This window comes from Glycine soja, chromosome 15, assembly GCF_004193775.1.
Source record: "Glycine soja cultivar W05 chromosome 15, ASM419377v2, whole genome shotgun sequence".
Classification (NCBI taxonomy): domain Eukaryota; kingdom Viridiplantae; phylum Streptophyta; class Magnoliopsida; order Fabales; family Fabaceae; genus Glycine; species Glycine soja.
Window position 1 is genome coordinate 8675810 of NC_041016.1, and position 20925 is coordinate 8696734.

Genomic DNA, 20925 nt, shown 5'->3' on the forward strand with positions numbered 1-20925 from the left:
AAACTTTCAAGTGAATGCTTATTTACCTCATAAGCCGACTTTGCAAATTCCAATTGTTATCAATGAAATGGGTTGTAATAGTCATATAGCCTTTGTTTTGATTCGATGCAGTCCACATGTCCGTTGATATAGCTATGCGACTTGAATTTTTTTGAATTAACTTCATAGTTTTGGCCCTTTCACTCTCATAGAACTTTAGTATATCCAGCTTCAATGTATTACGGGATATTACTTTGAACAAAGGTTGGACAACATTAGAAAACCTTCGAAACCCAATGTGATTAATCATAGCAAGAGGGTATTCATGCAATGCAATCATCTTTGTCAATTCCATCCTAGCAGCATCTTGATTAAAGGTATAGTTTTCACTTAAAATAGATTTGACTCTATCTCTTACTGAAGATGATGATTGTTGAAGAGTTTTTAGTATTGATTGCTTTGGACCCCTCACTGTTCAAAGCTTACAGGTTCTAATGTGGTCGTGCAAATGCTTCATACCTGATCTTGTATCACCACCAAGTTTCTTTTCACAATATTTACATATAACTTTCCATTTTCCCTCTATTTTCTTTCTTTTGAAGTGGGTCCAAGCAGCTGAAGTTAATCCTCTTTTATTTGGACTTCTTTCAACTTCTTCTATATTTGGAGAATTTTCTGCTTCTTCCATCGGATTGCTTTGTGCATCATTAGCAATTTGTTGTGTTTCTAATGGAGCAATACTATTAACGGATGGATCAATAGGCATATCCATTTTCTGTACAACAAACAAGTAACAAAATTTACAAATATGAGTCATGTAAAATTGTAAATGCACAAATCTGACTCTTATTGCTAGATTACAAATTTTAAACTTAATGAATCAACCAAACCAAAACATCACAATAAGCTAGTAGCTGAACAAAGAATTGAAAATACAACAAAAATAAATAAATAAATAAAACAGAGGAAGAACATACAATAGAGAAAGAACAATTCGAAGTTGCGAAATCCAAAAATGCACGGTGCGACTCGAAGAAGAAAAATGTGCAACGAAAGCTTCCACGAGTTCACGGCTGAAACGAACAGGGAAGAAGGAACAATGAAACGAATGGCGAAGAAGGAACGGTGAAACGAACGGTAAAGAAACAAAGAAGTGAAGAGGATGAAGACAGTGCGAAACGGTCAAACGAACGGTGAAGAAGTGAAGAAGGAACGAAGGTGAAACAGTAAAGAAGGAACAAAGGTGAAGAAGGAAATTAAGGAACGAAATCTGAATGTTTTATGCGGCGTTTTAAGGTTTAGGTAATGCTTATGTCTTTGTGACTTGTGAGATATTATTTATATATATGATAATTTTATTTTGTATTTTTTTTACTAGTAAAATACTATATTAACCTTTATATTTATGTTATAAATATTATAATTTTTGAGGATATATAAGTAAAATTCTATATATGTGGGGATATGAGGACCCTGCGGGGTAAAAAACATAGTCCTCGTCTCGCTGCGGGAGGGTTTTTCATCCTCATCCCCGCGAGAAATTTTTCTTCAATCGTAGGGCTCCAAATGGGAGAGTCCCCGCGGGGATTCTCGAGTTGCGGGAAGAATTGGCATACCTAATAGAAACATAGTTTAGCTTGAAACACTAACTTTGTTCGATAGACTTGACCATTATTTGTCTACAGTACATTTCATTTAATTTTTATATATTGTCTCATAGTATGATATTGTGATGTTCTTTATTTAAGATCAGGGGATCTTGGCCCATGTGTGCATTTATCTTATTACAAAAATGTGAAAATTTATACTAAAACTTATGCAGAAGTTACGTGCACTGACCAGTTTGGACACAGCACGAGAACGCAAGTCAGAACCATGGCAGTGTACAGAAAAAGATAAAAGCATAAATGATGAAAATTTTATTTATGCGAGGCATGTGAAAAAAGTCATTAGACTATACACAAATATGTATTGGCTGAATAGCAAAAAAAAGTTACAACTTCACAAAAATTTCTCTCAAAACAAAATTTAAACTATCACGCAAAAGAATCGTAGCAGTTATCATGGTAAAATGAGTCAGCTTGATTGAAGCCGCATGGGATCCCCTCAAGAACATCTAACTAAAGCTTCTAATTCTTTGACAGCGTGGTCAACAGCATAGACGATCATCTTCTTTATCTGTTTCATCAAAAGATAAACCCTCCATAAATAAACATATTATAAGGTTGGCCAACATTAAATTCTCATTTTCAATTTGATTAGTTTGAAGCTAACATCTAAAGGAAGAGAAGAAAACAAAAAAAAAAGGAAACATGTTGGAAGAAAATTAATCACCTCGAGTTTGTCTTCTCTAGCCTTGTGATTCTTGGGAAGACGACGGAATTCTTCAGTTAAATGCAGGCACATATGAACATTTTCTGGGGACACGAAGTCTGCAGCTACTTTTGTGCATGACTGCAAGGTTTACAATGTGGAGCTTTAAGAGTTGCAGAAACAATTATAGAAGTTGACAATATGAGGCAATCCAGTGTGTCAAGAGATGTTTTACCTTAAGATTCCTGACTTGGTGTGGACATCCAGCAGGAATAAATACTGCCTCCCCAAGTTTCTGCTCAAAAGTCCAAGGTTCTACACCTGAAAAGTTAAGATTCATGTAAATAACTAAATGCATGCATTGATCAAACACTTTACAAGTCTTTGTACTAACCAAACTCCTCCTTCAACTTCTTCTTGTGTTCCAAAGTCAAGTAAAAACTTTGGTCATGAATTGGATGGACAACCTAACCAACATAGGAATCAATGAGCCTCAAGCATAAATGATAAGGATAAGAAGAAATGTAGACTAATTAAATATAACAGTACCTGTTCAACTGGAGAACAATAAGTATGCCTAAATTCTTTAGAGTGTTTCCTTAGATATGCTTCTAACATATCAGTATCCTCTCTCCGAAAGATATCCCAAAGAGCACCACCTGTTTCTGTTGTTTCTCTGGAGATTGTGGGCATATCATTTGGAAAGATTTTTCCATTGATGTCAACGGGACACTTGTTATCCTCCTGTTCTCTGTGGTCTTTCCAGGGTCCTTCATTCAGGCATTCATCAACCCTTTCTCGGGCACAGTGCTCTTTCTCATCTTGGGCAATGTGTGCTTTTTTCAGTTTTGAAATAACACAGTTCTGTTCATCAGTTAACGTTACCTCAGCCGTGTGAGTCAAAATATTCACCTGTGAAAATTATTGAACAAGAATTAGAAGAAATTTCCATTTGATACTTGACATACAGAGGAAATTTCTAAACAAGAAAGTATATTGTGTTGTAGAGGAGCATAATATTTGCATTTTGCATAATCCAAATTTCCACCAAAAGTTCAAATTAAATTAATAAGAAATTCATCCTTTCTCTACAAACTGAATATGATCACTGTTTCATCTTACAGAATGGTTACACATTAAGAAACTGAAACTTTTAAGTTCTATCCATATGAAAACAACCTTTTAAACTAGGTAAAGCATTATGAAAAGTAAAGCTATGAACCATAGGAATGCTTATTTTCTACATAATACAAGAAGCACAATTAGAAAGATTTTTGAAGAAGCACATGTGCAACATGAAGAAAACTAGGATACTGATTTCAATGTACAAATGGAATGTAAGTTATGAGTTTGAAGAACTAGGCTTGGATAGAAAATAAGGTTATAATGTTGCATACAGCATCAGACATATCACAGTGAAGTTTTGTTACTGAATCTCCCCTGCCAAGCTCTTCTTTAATGCCATATGCAATATATGTTTTTGGACCCAAGTCTGGCTTTAGGACATGGGGTGGCAACTTTACAGCAAGGTTGAGGATTCCAGCTCGAGGGTCACTATACTCTTGAAATGGCAAGCAACGGATAAATTCATCATAATGGCGAGGCAAAAGATCTTCAAACTTATGAGAGGGGGGCCAATCTTTTAGCTTCAGCATCTCTGGCCAGAGATTTCTATATGTTCTTCCTTGTGTGTAACCCTTAAAGAACGTACGAGTGTTGATTTCTACCTGTAAAGGTTTAGAAGGGTGAATGTTAGTCCACATTCTTGTATTATACATGCATTGAAAACATTGTAAAATGTTGCACTTTAATATTAAGAAGGAATTGACAAATGAAGCTTATGATATGTGGATTCCAAAGAATAAAAAAAGAACATGATTAATGGAAATCAATAGCTATTGTCCATTTGGATATAAGAGAAATATCACATCAGTACATCACCTCATATGCCTTGTACCTGCACAATTTAAGTTATTAGGAAATGATATTGTGGGGAAATGATGGTATTAAAGAACTAAAAAGGGACAATAGTAGCAAACCTCGCAACTAGCCAAGCAATCAATGGCCGTCACTTCTAACATATTTGAGCTGATCCCTGGAACCACATTTTCACATAGTGCTCGCCATGTGACCATTGGCTCCCAACTCAGACCTGTCCCCTGGTTAAGAACATCACGAACTATAATTGGTTCACCTTTAGTCCAATGTTTTTGGAAGAGAAACAGTCCTTCATTTATGAGGTCACTTGACAATGGACAGTATAAGTTATTATCATTTGTGCCATCTCTAAAAGCTGCTCTTATCATAGAATTGCAACTTGATGTTGCTTCTTTCTGAAGAGTTGCTTGTTCAGTTTTGCAATAAGTTTTTAGCATGTTACGAGCTTTGGCTTCTAAGTCTGATATCCATCCATTTGGAAACAAGCGCTTCAGCTCCAACACAGAGCCACCACAGCCCCCCATTTCTTTTGGAGCACATCTAATACTTCCATCACTGTTAGCACTCCATTTGGTAAATATCTCTCTATGACCTTTTGAAGTCCTTAAATCACAAGACACTGGTAAAGGATCACCACCATGCATATAATCATAGCCTCTATTCACATATTGAAACTTCAGTTCAGACCGGGGTGATATACTTCCATTGCGTATTTCTTTGCAACAGTTAAGGCAGATTTCAATGGAACACTTGGGGCAGCTTCGATAAAGGTCAGTAAATGAAGTAGCACAATGGTCACTGCTCCAAAAACAAAAACAAAAATTATAAAAAAAACTTACAAAATATGGAAGGAATCAAGCTAGCTAGTATAATAGGCAAAGGAATGATGTGATACCAATAGATACGTTCATTTTCACAAGGAATTTGTGATATCTCAATTTCAGATCTTGATTTTCCTGGCAAGAGGGATTATTGTTATTAATGCCTTCAAAGTTAAATAAAAACTTCAAAGCTGAAGCTTAATACCTTGTATTTTAGCTTCAATCTCTAGCTCTTGACTTTGTTCTTCACAAACTCGTTGTATAAACGGAAGGAGCAGGTTAATAGTGTATTGAAGATACTGAACCTTTTCATCATCTCTGATGCACTTGTTTGACGTCTGAACATAAATATAAAGTTAGATGGCAAAATAAAGAATTAAGAAGTATACTTATAACTCTACTGTGTAACATTTTCATTTTATAGAAGGAATTTATTTAAGGGTATTTGCCGGACAGCACACAACTAAACCTTAATCATTCCTCTTGAACTCAAGCAAACATTGCAATTGCAATTCTTTTGGCAAAAGGGACACTCTTGTGCAATATCTTCTATTGACAAATTGGAATACCTATGTGCAAAACAAGAAATAGTTATATTTTTGCAAGGGTATCTCATAAATTTCATGAAGAAATACACACTCTTCCAATGATTATTTAGATGTAAACTAGTTTACCATTTCCTGATGCACCACATACAATACATTTTCCGACATTTAGTACAAGGTACATATGCTGCTCTTTCCTTTTTCATGCACTGATGACATCTTCTGGAAGCCGTATCCTGTTAACACAAGTAAACATTAATTAAACTTTGATACAAGGCCCAACCTACCAAAAATATTATGATGAAGTGCGGAACTTTTTCATTATAAGGAGTAAGCATTAAGAAAAACAATCACCTTTACATCATCCATTTTTCTAGCTTTGCTTCTGGAGTATGTCTTCGAGGGAACATAAACTTTATCATCTTCCAAATTGTTAATTAAGATAGCGTCTTCAAGTATTCTTTTCTTCTTCAATGCAGTAAGACACTTATTTGCCTCTAGTCCTTTCCTAAATGGAAGTTCAGTAGTCCTCTTTGAACAAACCAAAATATCTTCTTCCCCCATTGACTTAGATTTTATAATGTCAAGTTTGTGAGTATCTTGAACCTTTCTCTTCTTTGAAGATTCAAAATCTCTTGGGCGTCTTGGGATTTTGTATTTAAGGTTATCAGTACATTGGTTTGACCGTTCTCCTAGCACAACAGAAAGTTATATTCCTAGTGCAGTACTGTTCTTTACACAGGTCATAGTGTCTTTTTCTCTTGATTTTGGACTCGTATAAGCATATAGATAATTTTGTTTCTTTCGAATTCCAAAGGAATTTGAGTGCCTTAAGAACTCCAACTTATGGTCAGTCTGATGATTTGACTTTCCTTGTCATGGAAATGCAATTTTGATTCTTACTGCAGAATGTGCACAAAGTAAAATCAGGTAATTGCAAACACCCCATTGTAACATAGATTAATTGATAAATATATCACTCATTCAACCATCAACATGCCAATTTTTTCGATTCTATAGTTTCTAGAGTCCGAGTAACATATACTGCCAGTATAAAATATCAATTCAAAACCTGTACACACTGATACTACAATCATAAACCGCATTCATAGGAATTTGAGCATCAAAAGTAACCTACCCTTAATATAAAGCAAATTTCTGAAAAATTAAAATATTATTGAGTATCGATGTTGATAATGTTTTATTGGTAAATCATTGAGATGATGTGGTACGTGCTAATATTTTAATCAGTTGAAGAAAGAGAATCAGCATGGTTGGTAATATGAATATTCATCGTATTTTATATACAGTTGCTAGAAGTTACAACCTTTCAAATCAAGCCCGTAATATAAAATAAAAAATAAAGAAAAAGAAAACTTTCAAATCAAGCCAAAACAAAACAGTTACAATGAGTTGACTCGAGTCAACTCAACACGTAACCAAAAATAGTTAAAAATAAACAAACGAACAAAGTGAGATTTCAACTGCATTCACGAAAAGATGGCAGAACGAAGTGCAGATAAACAAGGTTAACTTCTTCTTCACGTGTCTTCATTCTTGAATGTCACGGGACAAATAAAAAGTAATTAACAATGATGAAAAACAAAAGATTTCAGAATTAAGCATACAAACAAAGAAATCAGAAACAAAGAAAGCCAACCTGATTGATTGTCATGAACGAAAATCCAATCCCAGAGAATGTTGCACCTTGAAAATAAAATCCAATATTTTGCATTAAAGATTTTTGGGTGATGAGAACTGTGCTAACAAACAGCAATGGAGAATCTAGAGATGATATATAGATAGAGAAAGTGGCAGAAAGAAGGAGAGAATTTGATAGCAGATAAAAAAAAAAAAAGTAGTAGCAGGTAACTCATCCAAACAGAACATGAAGAAGAAGAAGAAAAAAACAAAATTCATTCTTCACCGATTGCGTTTGTTTACCTATTTAAGAAGAAAGAGGCAATCTAATTGTAATTTAATGATAACTATATCAAAAAGAGAAAAATCTTCTCTAATCAGATTCAATTTATAATGTATAACGTAATCGTCGCAATTTTAAAATTCTAAAAGATTCTGATATACTCCAATATTGTTTTAATATTTTATATCTTCTGATTTGTAAGTTTCTCCATTATTCTTTTATGGATATGAAACGTCCACTATTAAACTTGCATGTTTTAAAATTATGTTAAAGATTTTATATTTATCTCTCTCATAATATGATTTTTTTACCAATCTCATAATAAGATATTAAATCAAGAAAAAACTATTTATTACTATATATATATATATATATATATATATATATATATATATATATATGAGATGTAAAAAACAATATATACAAGCAATAATTAGTTAATTATCATGAAATAATAACATTTATGTAAAACTTTATTATTTTCTCGAGTACTGTATATTCAAAATTTAAGACCTCTAATTAAATTAAGAAAATCCCATATGCTAATGATAATCATTTGTTGTTGTATGTGGATACATGCAGGTGCAACAAAGATTAAATCCAAGAATTAAAGGCAGCATTTGGATAGGAGATTTGATCCAAATACTTAGGACTAACAAATAATATTTTAGAGATGTATATTTACCAACACCTAAGAAGATTTTCCTTTCTCAAAAGAATTACCTACAAAAGGTCTTATCACACTTAAATTGAAAGATATAAGAAGATTTAGTTTGAAAGTGATTTTTTTAGTTCTTATAATTTATATTTAAATTCTCTTTTAGTTCATGTAATGTGATCTTTTTAGTTCCTCTGGTTTTATGATTCTTACTTTTTTAGCTCTTATAATTTTCAAATTACAGGTACTAGAATTAAAATGTAAATTATAGGGACTAACAAAGTAAAAATAATGAAATTATATGAACTAAAAAGATCACCTTCAAGACTAAGGGACTAAAATAGAATTTAAATGTAAACTATATGGACTAAACATATAAGAACTATAAAACTATAGGAATCAAATGAGTAATTTAACCAAGATTATAAGTCAATTTTTACCCCACTTCCTATAATTTATAAATTATCATTGAGTATGAATCATAACAGCTGTTGTACAAAAATTGTGTAATTTTATTCATAAATTACTAAAATGGGTAAATTTTTAAAAAATTAAAGAAATGAATAGATCGTATTTTAAAAGATGATTTCACTTTTCTACTTATTTTTCTTTTTTAAAAACATTGTGGCCGTAAAAAAATCATCACAAATTACTTGGGTACAAGTTGCTTCACAATAGGAAATAGACACATGTTCAAAATGTGACAGCTAAAGAAGTAATTTGTGATAATTTTTAGCCGTCATATTTTTTATTTTTCTTTAAAAACTAAAATTATCTTTTGAAATACGATTTCTTCATGTTGAAATTGTCTTTCAAAGCACGATTTATCCATTTTGGTAATTCATGGGAAAAAAATTGTACGGATACAAAAATCGAATCATAACAATGAAGTGAAGAAAATGAAAATGTCTTGAATACCGATTGACATGAAATAACAAGGAAGAAGACGAAAATGTCTAATAAAATTCTCTTCTCCTTTATTATTTTTGTAAATACCTATTTTCTCATTTCTTTTTTTAACTACTAGTTATTATTTTTGTGCTGACAGGAAAGAGAGGGAATTGCCAATACACTCACATTTACTCAGTATCAGAAACCAAAATTTCATATTATGCATACAAATGAAGAAAAGGATAGGAAAAGAAAGAAAGCCAACCTGATGATGATGAACAAAATCCCTAAGATTGTTTTAGCTTGAAAATGAAATTCAATATTTTATATTCATTGTTGATATTAAAGATTCGGTGATGAGAAGGAATGACACTGTAAATGTTCTAGCATACAGCAATGGAGAGTCAAGAAATTTGAGAGTTTTATGTGACTACATTTAAATAGAAGGTGGTGCAAAAATAAGAGATTTGATGGCAGAAAACAATAGTAGTCGTATATAAGAAAAGCAATTATCTCATATAAAGAGAGCATGAAAAGAAAACAACTCATTCAACAGATTAAATTCTAATATAATATTGGTTGATATCTTATTTTATGTTTTCTGATTTGAAATTTTCTTAATTATTATGAATTCATAACTGGATTTTCTATAAACATGTTAATAAGGATTGAATTCTCTAACCGTACATATAGAAAATATTTTGTTAGAAGAGATAACTCAATCTGATAATCTTTACTCTTGATGATTAGTCTTATAATTTTCTATTGTTAAGATTTAAAAAGAAAAAATATGATTATTTATGAAATCTCTCCAAGATCTTATATTTATCTCTCTATTAATAAGATATGAGATGCGAATATGATACACATAAAAATTTTACATGATTTTTTATCTATCTTTTTCTGCACACAATTTAGTCTTTATATTTAGATCTTCTCATTTTAATCTTCATAGGCACATTATTTTACCCATTTTACATCTTAATCATATACTTTTTATTATGTTTTAGTCTCTATAATTTGAGAGACAGTAGGACCTAAATAAAAGAATAAAAGGACAGTTTTGATTTAAATCAACCTCTATTTTAATTTATCAAACACTGGCAAAACGTATTTCTTTTTCAAAAAAAATAAATTGGTAGATATATAATTTCTATTTACAAATTCACGGTTGAAATATTCATGCATGCTGGTGTTCAGAAATCGGGATTCCATATGTCCTCACAAAGGAACTTGCTAGGAATCAGCAGGCCACGGTCTACCTTCCAGACATTAGGTGCACCAAAGCTTGGTTTTCATAGAAGGAGCCAACATCCCAATCCTCAGTTGCAGATGAAAGTGTCATTAAGGCAACTACAATTGATCTCATGCTTGGCCTAAGTTGAGGGTTCTCATGTGTACATGCTTTGGCAAGCTGAGACACCTGCAAGTGGAAAAAAATAAAAAGTACAAAAACCATTAGTTATCAACTTCCCATTTGATTCACTAGTCCTCTTTACCTTTGCATTTAATAAGACAAGGAATTAGCTTACACTATACAACAAACAACAAAACAACAACAAAGTCTTATTTTACTATGTGAGATAAGTTACATGGATCACAGGACATCATTCCACTCAATTAAAAACCAAAATTTTGGGATTAGCTTACACTATCATTGTAAAAATTTACACTCATTTTCAAAGAAAGATTTACAAAAATCAACTATTTTATCATATATAATAATCTATAATTAAATGATAATGTAAAATATCAATGTACTGTCAATGCATTTTAATTAAATTGGTTACCTTAAATACCGAGTCAAGAGGGTAGTTGTCACCAAGTGTAGGGTCAATAAGTTGACGAAGATCTACTTTTGGATCTGACAGACCAAGAACTTCTTCAAACTGCATTTCATAAGGCAAGCTAAACTTGAGTAAAGAACTAATAATTGATGATTTACAACTATTGTTGAGCTAAGAGGGGCCAAGAAAAACAACCAAGGCAACTAGTCCTTTTGATTCATTCTCAGGTTCGTTTGTCCTGACAATAGCTTCCTTGCCTGATATGAGTTCATAAAGAACAACTCCAAAAGCATATACATCTATTTTGGAGGACACATCACCATATTGTGCATATCTACACAAAAATGATTCACTTGGTCAAAATGGTCTCGCTGTTCTTGAACCTCAAGTGAATAAAACTAAACATTTACTAACACAACCAAAGGATAACGCGATCATACATTTAGTATATATTTATTATATGCATAATATGTTAGAAATCAGTCCAAAAATTGGAGATCCAAAGTAATACAGAGAAGTTTCGTAATGGTTAAAATTTTTGTGCTTTAAAATATGTAGATCAACCTAGAAAATAAGTAACAATAATAGCATGTAAAGTTAGTGAAGTTAAAATGCTCTACAAATTGAAGTTTCCTTTCCTATAGTATATTTTCAAATTCAGATGCACATGAAAAATATGAAATGAAAGAAGCAGAACATAACTGTAGATGCTACTGATACAAAGCTTGAAACTTAGTAGAAAAGGAAAGGATAAGTAGTTCCTTACTCTGGAGGCATATAACCAAATGTACCCACAAGACGCGTATGTAATGAAGAACTACCATATTCGGTCAATTTTGTGAGACCAAAATCTGCAACCTGTGGCAAAAAGTTGGACTCAGCATGACAGCATTCAACTTTTATGGATGAAAAATATGGAAATGCATTTACAAACCTTTGCACGAAAGTTTTTGTCTATCAAAATGTTTGCTGATTTAATATCTCTATGGATGTAGACAGGAACAGTGTGCTCATGGATGTATTCCAATCCTCTTGCTGCATCAAGGGCAATTTGAACTCGAGCTGCCCATGTTAACGGATCCCTCCCTAGAAAGCAACTATATTTAGAGCCTTGAAATCAAAATGGTGCCATCATTCTAAGATCAAGTATCTGTAAATAAATTTAGTAAAAAGAACCTGAGCCTCGCAAATGTTGACTTAAATTGCCGTTCTCAATGTACTCATAAACCAAAAATAAGGAGCCCTCAACACAATATCCTATTAACCTCACCTGCATAGAATATGTTTGCAAGGAATCATGTATTGTGGAAATAAGTAATGAAATCTATTGAAAAATAAGCACTTAATAGGTAAGTTGTTAGTTACATAACTAGCATAGGATCCTAGGCACAGGATGATTAGTTGAGAATCCTTAACAATAGTTTATAAACACTAGACCACCCTTTATGAAAATTTTACTGGCTATTACCAAAGTCCTATGGAATCTACAATATTGAATAGTTGAAGTTTACCAAAAGGGGAAAAGAAATAGAACAGCATTCAAATGAACACTAGACCACCCTTTATATTTAACCAAATTTCCTACCACATGTTTCTGCATAGTATAACTGCTCTTTTTGTAAGCTTCAAAATTTGAATAATATCAGCGTAGGAAAAATGTCATACCAAGTTCAAGTGATGGACGTGTGTAAGAACATTTAATTCTGCAAGGAATTCATTTGATGCTTGCATATCCATCTTTTTAATTGCAGCTTTCTGCAAAAAGCAAAAAGTCAAGTGGAGGTAATAACTTGAACTTTCCATTTATTGCAACAGATCAGTTTTAGACCTGTGTGATCAGACTTTGATGAAATAGGATCCAATACAAGCTATAAGTATGTTTTAAGCTTAAAGCAAATATTATGTAGTGTGCATACGCATAATGTTTCCACAAGTTTCTTCTTGGCTTCAAATAAGATCAATTAACTTGGGACGAGGTTGGTGTGTGCATATGCATAATGTCTAAAGTGTACACTAATAATTGGGAATAAATTACTCGTGTTTGATGATAATGATACTACACATTTATTTCTTATCCTCATTTTGAAAGTGAGTATAAACATCATGACAAACCTCATTCCGGAGCTCAGCATAGTAAACAGATCCAAAGCCACCTCGACCAATTATATTAGCCGCACTAAAGCCATCAGTAGCCTTGTCTAGCTCCTCATATGGGAACTCCACTGACTTGTCCACTGTAATCCCTGTCAACCTTGGAGAGGCTACAACAGAAGATTCAGATGCCTTGTCCAAGCTGCTTCCACAACCTAAATCCATGTAACAGATGAGACTCATAGTTTCACATCTTATTTTTAAAAAGAAAATCTGAATTAAATCTAGACTTAACATTACAAGTAGTAAATAAGTAAGTTCAATTTTAATTAACCGGCTTTATAAAAGATTTTGATATTATAAACTAATTAGAAATCACCCTACATACAATTTTAGAGAAATTATTACCAAAGTCACCAATCTAACTATACATGGTAATCAATGATTGGATGATAGTGTATCAATAAGTAGTCAAACCGAATGCCACTCAACATTCAAACACCAAAATATGGAAACAAGGTAAGGCAAAGAGAGCTGCTACTAAACCATGTATCCCTGGCAGAACAGTTTGCAGCTAATCATGCATGATAGTTTATATTTGATAATCATATGAAAGGAATGTTTTAGAATCATTTATATCCACACTTCAAAAAAAAATAAAAGAAATAGCATTAAAACAGAAAGACATACCAATACCATGATGGAGTTGGAGTGGACTACACTGATCTTCAGATGCTCCTGGGACTGGGAGAAGGGATACCTCAGCCACTTTCCTTCTTCTGCGTAGTCCAACATATAGAAGAAGTGCCAAAATTAAGACCCCAACAGCTCCTCCAACAGCTATGCCAGCAATGGCTCCACTAGATATTCCTATTTAAATTTATACAACAATGTCAGCATCTCATAGCAATATAACTCACCATGATTTATGAAGCAGAAGTTTGCACAATGTCCACATCACCTGATCTGCAAAAGGGTGAAGGAAACAGGTACAGGTTCTGGAGTTAGACAGTTCAAGAGAAATTATTTTAAAGAGTAAATATCAAAGCTCAAATCAAATTGGCCAACATAGGATGTAAACTTAATATAAAATTGAGCTTACCTCAACTGCATTGGTGGAAAGTTTCCATTTTCATCTGCAAAATAGGATTTAAAATATAAAACATCAGAAAGAAAAATTGTAACAGATAGCAACTCTAATCAAATATGAGAATGGCTGAATTCATTAATTTAGTGTCTTCTTCTTGCAAATGCATTTGTCTCAAATTTGTAATGTCAAGTGATCAGTGGCCACGCATGTAATTTGTAATATTTCCTAAAAAGATTATATGATACATCACTTTTCTACGGGAACTATTATTCTTTACACAGGAGTCTTACATGTTGAGTCTTTGTGCTTGGACCATTTGTGTATAGTAAATGAAAATGGAAATACATAATTCTAACACAACAATTTTTTTGTCAAATATTACTATTTACTCCCATTCTTTTTTATATTTTTTTTTCAAGCATCATTGTTCCTAACAGCACCACTAGGAGGGAATGGCTCCCTTATCCAAATACTAATCTCTCTAGTTTTTTTGTTTAATGATTACCTACTTTTATCATTTCAGGCCGTTTAGATACTCTATTACACTTATTTGGGGATAACCCAATTTGATACAAATTATGGCATCCTCTTACTTTGATGTTTTTTGGAGCTTAACTTACCGTTCATTTTTTTTTCGTTACTTATATCTAAATAAAATGATAAGTATACAGATTCTTGTAAATCTTATTTAAATTTTATAACATATACTATTTTACATTAAATGTTATTTATGAAAAACTTTTTAACTTGCAAGTTAAGAGAAATAATATTATTTTGAAGTCATAAAAAATTATCCCAAACATGACTTATGTAACCTGAGAATAAAGTAGGTGTAGCGGAGATGAGGATGTTGCGGTGGATGTGTGGTAAGACTCGACATGATAAAATTAGAAACGAAGCTATTAGAGAGAGGGTTGGAGTAGCGCCTATTGTAGAGAAGATGGTGGAAAATAGACTTAGGTGGTTTGGGCATGTAGAGAGAAGACCGGTAGACTCTGTAGTGAGGAGAGGAGAGTAGACCAGATGGAGAGAAGACAAACAATTCGAGGCAGAGGAAGACCCAAAAAGACTATAAGAGAGGTTATCAAAAAAGATCTCGAACTTTAGGTTATTGGTCATAATTAATAACGAAGTTGGCCCACAAAAGATATAGGCGTTCTTCTAATTTAGAATTTTATCTCGGACAATTGATCGTGGATTGTTCTAAAGAAACGGTAATACTAGAATTATACACAGTCACAAAACCAACTAATAAATAATTATAAGAAAGTGACAAATTTTATTGCAAGGCTAACCTGTAAATTATCTTCAAAATAAATAATTCTCAGAGTTTTACCGTATCTGTCTAATAATGGTTATTGGTTATGTATTGATCAACAAAATAGTCATAAGAAAGTGATAATATACGAACAAAGTGTGATCTGTATTATTTTGTTTTATAGCCGGATGACTAATCGTCTTTAATAAAATAAAATTTCCGCATTTTTTTATTTCTCTGGTTAAAAGCTGTCAAGAATGATGTTTCCAAATATAGATGGAATATACCGAATCTATTCTTATAACCTGTTATTTTTCTTTGCAAACACTTCACTATTCCTTTCCTCCTCAAGAAAATAAAAAAAATAAAAAAATCATTATTCAACAAGTGTATGAGATGGAACCATGAACAAGTGTTGAGTGTTTGACCGGGTTCTTGTTCTTGATTAATGAGCAAAATGTGATTACTGATTAGAATGATTTGTACATTTGTTTAAGAGTTCATACGGTGCCCTCTCTCGCTAACGGGCATAATGAGAGAACGAATCATGGGTCAAATTAGAGTCACACAGTAACTAACTGAAAATGACCTTTACGGTTTTACCATATGCACACCTGAATTGATTTACGTCGATTATGATGTGCAAGTTTTAGAATTTAGATAATTGAAAAATAATTAACACCTAACATTTTTTTTATCAGCAAAATGAAGTTTCATTAAATAGGATAAGGGTGCAAGGAGTGCCCCCAACCCTTACAAATCATCCCACCAGATTTCCTACAAATTTTAGCATAAAATTTTACAAACGAGCATTGTAAACAAACCAGAAGACAACCAGGGCTGGCCCTAGGGTCATCCAGAGGTGCAATGTGCACTGGTCTTCAACTAAAAGGATAAAAAAAATTTAAATAAAAATTATAGTTTTATAATATTTTTTTCTATATTATTATATACTATTTTTATAAATAAATTACAGTTATTATTTATTTTATGTGTCTTTTTTTATTCAAATTAAGATGTGACATGTTATTAAAAAATGTCATTTTTTAATTAATTTTTCTAACATTTTATAATCATAAATTCATATTGATTGAATTTTTAACTCTTTAATATATACAAACAAAAATTAAAATTATAAAGAAAATAAAACTAAAATTAGTATTTTCATAAATAACAAAATATACTTAGACTCTAATATGAAATGATATCTTACTTGATATTTATAGAATCAGGTAACGATTCAATAATTGGTAGACTGATAAATTTAAAAATAATTATTAGAATAAACTTTAATATCATCTTAGAATTTATTTTTGAATTTAAATGAACTCTAAAAACTAACTTATATGATGAGTTTTATTTTTCATTTATATACATTATTTTAACTACATCTCTACTTCAATCATTAACATATTAAAACATTTATTGTTTTACTGATGAGAAATGTTAAAAAATATATTCTCATGCACATTTTTTAAATACACATTTTGTATTATTGATTAAAATTTATTAAATATTACAAATTTTTGTGAGTATTACTTCATATTTAATGTTTCCTCTTAATTTTTTAATTTTTTGTTAAATTTTAAACAAGAATGAAGTGTGCATTGAACTCAATAAATAAATGTACCCGAGATGACCGCATAAGATGAACTTGTGAAAAAAAAAATAATTCCATCATTGTATAATATATTATTAAAAAGGATAAGAGTTTAAGTATAATTAAACTTTAGATTGATCTCGTAACTGTACCTAAACTTATAAGATATCTCCATAAAAACCTTATGATTAAAAAAATGTGTATATAAAAAAAGTGTTGTTAATTAATACACTCTATTTCATTAGTTGCATAATAATGCATATAGCTGTTACTAACCTTTAGCCGGCACAAACACGAGTCCATTCCCAGCACCGAAATCCGCCGTGGGGTTGTACCTCAGCAGCAGCTCCGCCGGCACGCCGGCTTCGGCCGCAACCCGCTGTAAGCTGTCACCGACCCGAAGCGGGTACGTCATGAACAGCCCATAATCCTTGGACACGTGTCGGTTTCCGCAGGAACAGTTAACGGTGACGTTGATGTTCACGTTGTCGGGTATCTGATTCGGCGGGTAACTGTTGACCCTGCCAACCCAATCCTCCGTCGTGAGGTTCGAGAAATCAACCTCGGCAACTATCTTGTACGTGTTTCCGTGTTGGATCGCGTACGAGAAAGTGTGCCCCAAAAACGCACCGTTCAAGCAGTCACACGAAAAGGGCACGTTGATCCGTGTTTGGCTAAGAATCACGTTTGGGTTCTTAACACTTGGGTTGTATTTTAGAATCTCCGATGTTGGCCTTCCGAAGAGGTTGCTAATGTAAGTGAGGTTTGTGCCGTTCCCTAAGTAATAGGAAGCTAAAGCAAGGTTGCAGCCAGTAACGCAACTACCTTTGACTCTTGTAATCGAAATCAATAACTGAATTAAGAGAAGGAAGAAAACATGGGGTGGTTTTGATTTTGTAGTTGGGTGTGTGGTCATTTTGTTGTGTATAAGAGGATAGAGGAAAATTATTGCTGCGAGGTTGTTATTGATTAGAGCTCATTAAGAGGTTTAGGAGTTTGGTTTATTTTAGGTGCAACTTCTCATGAATTTGTTTTATTATATGTACGTAGCACCAATATTATTGACGTTTAAGTTGTCATCTACACTATGTTGAACGAGTCTTCTCTTGTTAAATATTCCTTCTAGCTAGTTATTGTTAATGGTGTTATTATTTTTCCAAGTTTTTTATTGGGATGGTTGTGAGGCTCAATTTAAAATTTGGAGATTACGTGAAGAATGTGACTTCCAATTAAGCTTCGGCTGAAAAGGGGATGGAGAGCGACTCCAAATGGGGGAATCGTAGATTTTTTTAGGTTATAATTATGTGAAATAAAAGTTAAGGAATTACGTCACTTTTTTGTTTTATAATAAAATTGTACAAGCTTTTATTTTATATTGAAGAAATATTTGTTTTTATTGTATTTTTTCATCTTTTTTACGGGAAAACTTGTTTGGTGTATTGTAAGACATTAGTTGTGGACATTTTTGTCAACGTGGATTTGAATCCTGACTCTCTATACTTTAGAAGACTAATTTCTTTTACTAAATTCAACCTTCATTCGTCGTTTTTGATTTATTGTATTTATTGATCAGCAGAAACCAGAAAGTATTTGTTTGAAAATTAATAGATGTAGTACAAATACTTAATTATATTTCTGTTGAATAAATTTGTTTGAAAATTAAGTCTCGATCGGAGAATAAAAAAATGAAGGGCTAATATAAAGATCTAAAGTTCTAAATTTGGCACACGTTTAAATTATATCCTTGAAGCTTTCGGAACATCTCTCTCATATACGATGATGGTTTGTTAGTTTATTTTCTTTGTTATGTATGCCTGTTACTAAAATTAGCGGAAAAAGGCATTATCAAGTTGTTAACTAAAAAGGTAAGAAATATAAAATTATAGGGACAAAATGATTAATTTAACCAAAAAAAAGGGTTAAATTATTCATTTGATTTTTATAGTTTTATTATTTTTACCTTTTTAGTCCGTATATTTTGAAAGTGATTTTTTAAATTTTTATAGTTTACATTTTAATTCTGTTTTAGTCTTAAAGTAATCTTTTTAATCTTTATAATTTTATATTTTTTTTTTAAGTCTCTATAGTTTTCAAATCACATGAGAGAAATAAGATTAAAATGTAAATTATAGAGACTAAAAAGAACATTTTTAAACTACGGAACTAAAAGAAAATTAAAATATAAATTATAAAGATTAAAAAAACTACTTTTAAACTATAAGGACTAAGATAAGAATCATGAAACAAAACTATAGAAACTATAATTTAACCTAAAAAAATAACAATACTTTAGTTTATGTTGGTTTATAAATTAACAAATTGGTAGGATTTTACAATTTTAAAAAGCAGTAATAAATTGGTATATTTTTTTAAAATTAACAAATTGGTAGATTGCTAAAGTTAAAAAAATAGTTAACAAATTCACAGTTTTTAAAAATTAAAAAAATTGTACAGTTTTAGTTGACAATTTTGGTAAATTCTTAAAATTTAAATTAATGGACATTTAATTAAGACTTTCGTTAATTAATTTTAAAATTCAAAAACTTAGAAATTTTAATTCTTAAAATTTAAATAAAAATAAATTTTATCCGTTTAGATAACTTTTAGGAGCCCACTTAGCATAAACAAAGGCTAACGGTAACAGAAATGAAAAATATCAGCATAATTCAAAAAAAATAAAATCCTAAACTTTAGGACTCTCCAAATCAGTAAACTCGTTCATTCTTCTAACTTTACGTTCATATGAGATTCTTCAAAATATAATTAGTCACGATGTGTATAGAAATAGAGTAACATAATCATACAACGATCCTAAATTCCAAAAAAAAAATAGTAAAGAAATAAAAAAAATTGAATAGTTATGAATCAATAACTTTTAAATACATAGATCCTATAAGTCAAAACAAGATGTGAAGTCCGACAAATTGCTAATAATATGCTACAGAAAAGATGAATTTCACTTCACAATCCTCAATTGTTCTAATAATCTCGAGATATTGATGTATTATCCTGAGACTAATAAACAGGAAATGATCAAGTGGTGATAAAAAATGACAAACATAAGAGTGAGGAAAAAGAAAGAAAAAAAACAATAAAGAAAAGAATAACAGAGAAATTTTAAGAGATATGAGAAGAAAATTAAAAAAAATTAAAACTATCAAATTATGTGTATTAATTAATAGTTAATATAGGCATGTCTAAGAATAAGAAAATAAAGAAACAATATAAACAAAACTATATTTTAGAAAAACAAAATATATAATTTTAAAATCTTTTTAAAAGCAACTTTTAAATCAAGTTTCAAAGCTGTCTTTTAAAAAAAATTTGATTTCAATCTTAGATATTATTTGTTACCTATTTTAAATAAATGTGTGCAGGTCAGTAATTGTGGAAAGGTTAAAGGTTTGTAACAAATAATAGGTATTTTTTAAATAAATGTGTGCAGGTAAGTAATTGTTAAAGAAGAAAAAAGAAAAATAGTGCGTACTTAGTTAAAGAAAAATAGAAAAGAAAAGCAATACAAAAGATATCATATTACCCAAAATGGTTTTAATAGTAATAATCCAAGTTAAGTATGAACTTCACGACCTTAAATAGTAGATATTTAGGTTAAAAACTTACTCCGCGCAAGTGAAATCGCAAATAAAATAAAAGATGCATCTTGAATCAAACAACATCAACTTACCAGAAGAAAAATAGTAGCAAAAATGAAAATGTAAATAAAATATTTATTACTAAAACAACCAAGCATACCCCTTAATGAAGGGGAAAAAATGCAAATAACCAAAATGAAAGATAAATGAAGAAGCTAGCATAAAGAAAAATTAACTTACCAAATAATTCTCACATATAACTCGCATCATAACCATTTCTTACATGCACAATATAGGCAAGCATTATAAAATCAGTTTACATACATGACCTTTCTTTAATATGTAAAATGACAAATTAAACAGTAAAAATAATGGATAAAAAGAAAAAATAATTCCTTCGGAATGAGAATTCAACTTTCAACCATCAAGCTGATTAT

General features: G+C 31.3%; 2 protein-coding genes across 2 annotated transcripts; both read right to left on the reverse strand.

The window, feature by feature from the left end:
• Positions 1–1924: 1924 nt before the first annotated feature.
• Positions 1925–6545, reverse strand: LOC114388143 (lysine-specific demethylase JMJ25-like). Its single transcript, XM_028348470.1, has 14 exons — positions 6500–6545; positions 5945–6288; positions 5726–5832; positions 5521–5620; positions 5257–5389; positions 5126–5186; positions 4574–5028; positions 4332–4519; positions 3690–4019; positions 2842–3204; positions 2687–2759; positions 2528–2613; positions 2314–2433; positions 1925–2157 (listed from the first exon to the last, which is right to left on the reverse strand). The coding sequence occupies exons 1-14, from the start codon at positions 6543–6545 to the stop codon at positions 2086–2088; spliced, it is 2478 nt and encodes an 825-aa protein (XP_028204271.1). The 3' UTR covers positions 1925–2085.
• Positions 6546–10136: 3591 nt separating this feature from the next.
• LOC114386961 (chitin elicitor receptor kinase 1-like) lies at positions 10137–18011 on the reverse strand. The gene is made up of 12 exons (XM_028347045.1): positions 17172–18011; positions 14050–14083; positions 13909–13913; positions 13638–13817; positions 12969–13162; positions 12522–12611; positions 12033–12126; positions 11791–11942; positions 11623–11714; positions 11052–11190; positions 10860–10958; positions 10137–10492 (listed from the first exon to the last, which is right to left on the reverse strand). The coding sequence occupies exons 1-12, from the start codon at positions 17809–17811 to the stop codon at positions 10328–10330; spliced, it is 1884 nt and encodes a 627-aa protein (XP_028202846.1). The 5' UTR covers positions 17812–18011; the 3' UTR covers positions 10137–10327.
• Between the last annotated feature and the right edge of the window lie 2914 nt (positions 18012–20925).

Bases quoted from the DNA above. Each gene is read 5' to 3' on its own strand.
- LOC114388143 (XM_028348470.1), bottom strand. From the start codon at position 6,545: ATGGGGTGTTTGCAATTACCTGATTTTACTTTGTGCACATTCTGCA. The intron at 5,187-5,256 runs GTATTAAGCTTC...CCCTCTTGCCAG, and splicing joins GATTGAAGCTAAAATACAAG to GAAAATCAAGATCTGAAATT. The intron at 2,614-2,686 runs GTTAGTACAAAG...TTAACTTTTCAG, and splicing joins GAAGTTGAAGGAGGAGTTTG to GTGTAGAACCTTGGACTTTT.
- LOC114386961 (XM_028347045.1), bottom strand. From the start codon at position 17,811: ATGACCACACACCCAACTACAAAATCAAAACCACCCCATGTTTTCTTC. The intron at 14,084-17,171 runs GTTAGTAACAGC...CCTATTTTGCAG, and splicing joins CGTGTTTGTGCCGGCTAAAG to ATGAAAATGGAAACTTTCCA. The intron at 11,715-11,790 runs GTTTGTAAATGC...TTTTTGCCACAG, and splicing joins ACAAAAACTTTCGTGCAAAG to GTTGCAGATTTTGGTCTCAC.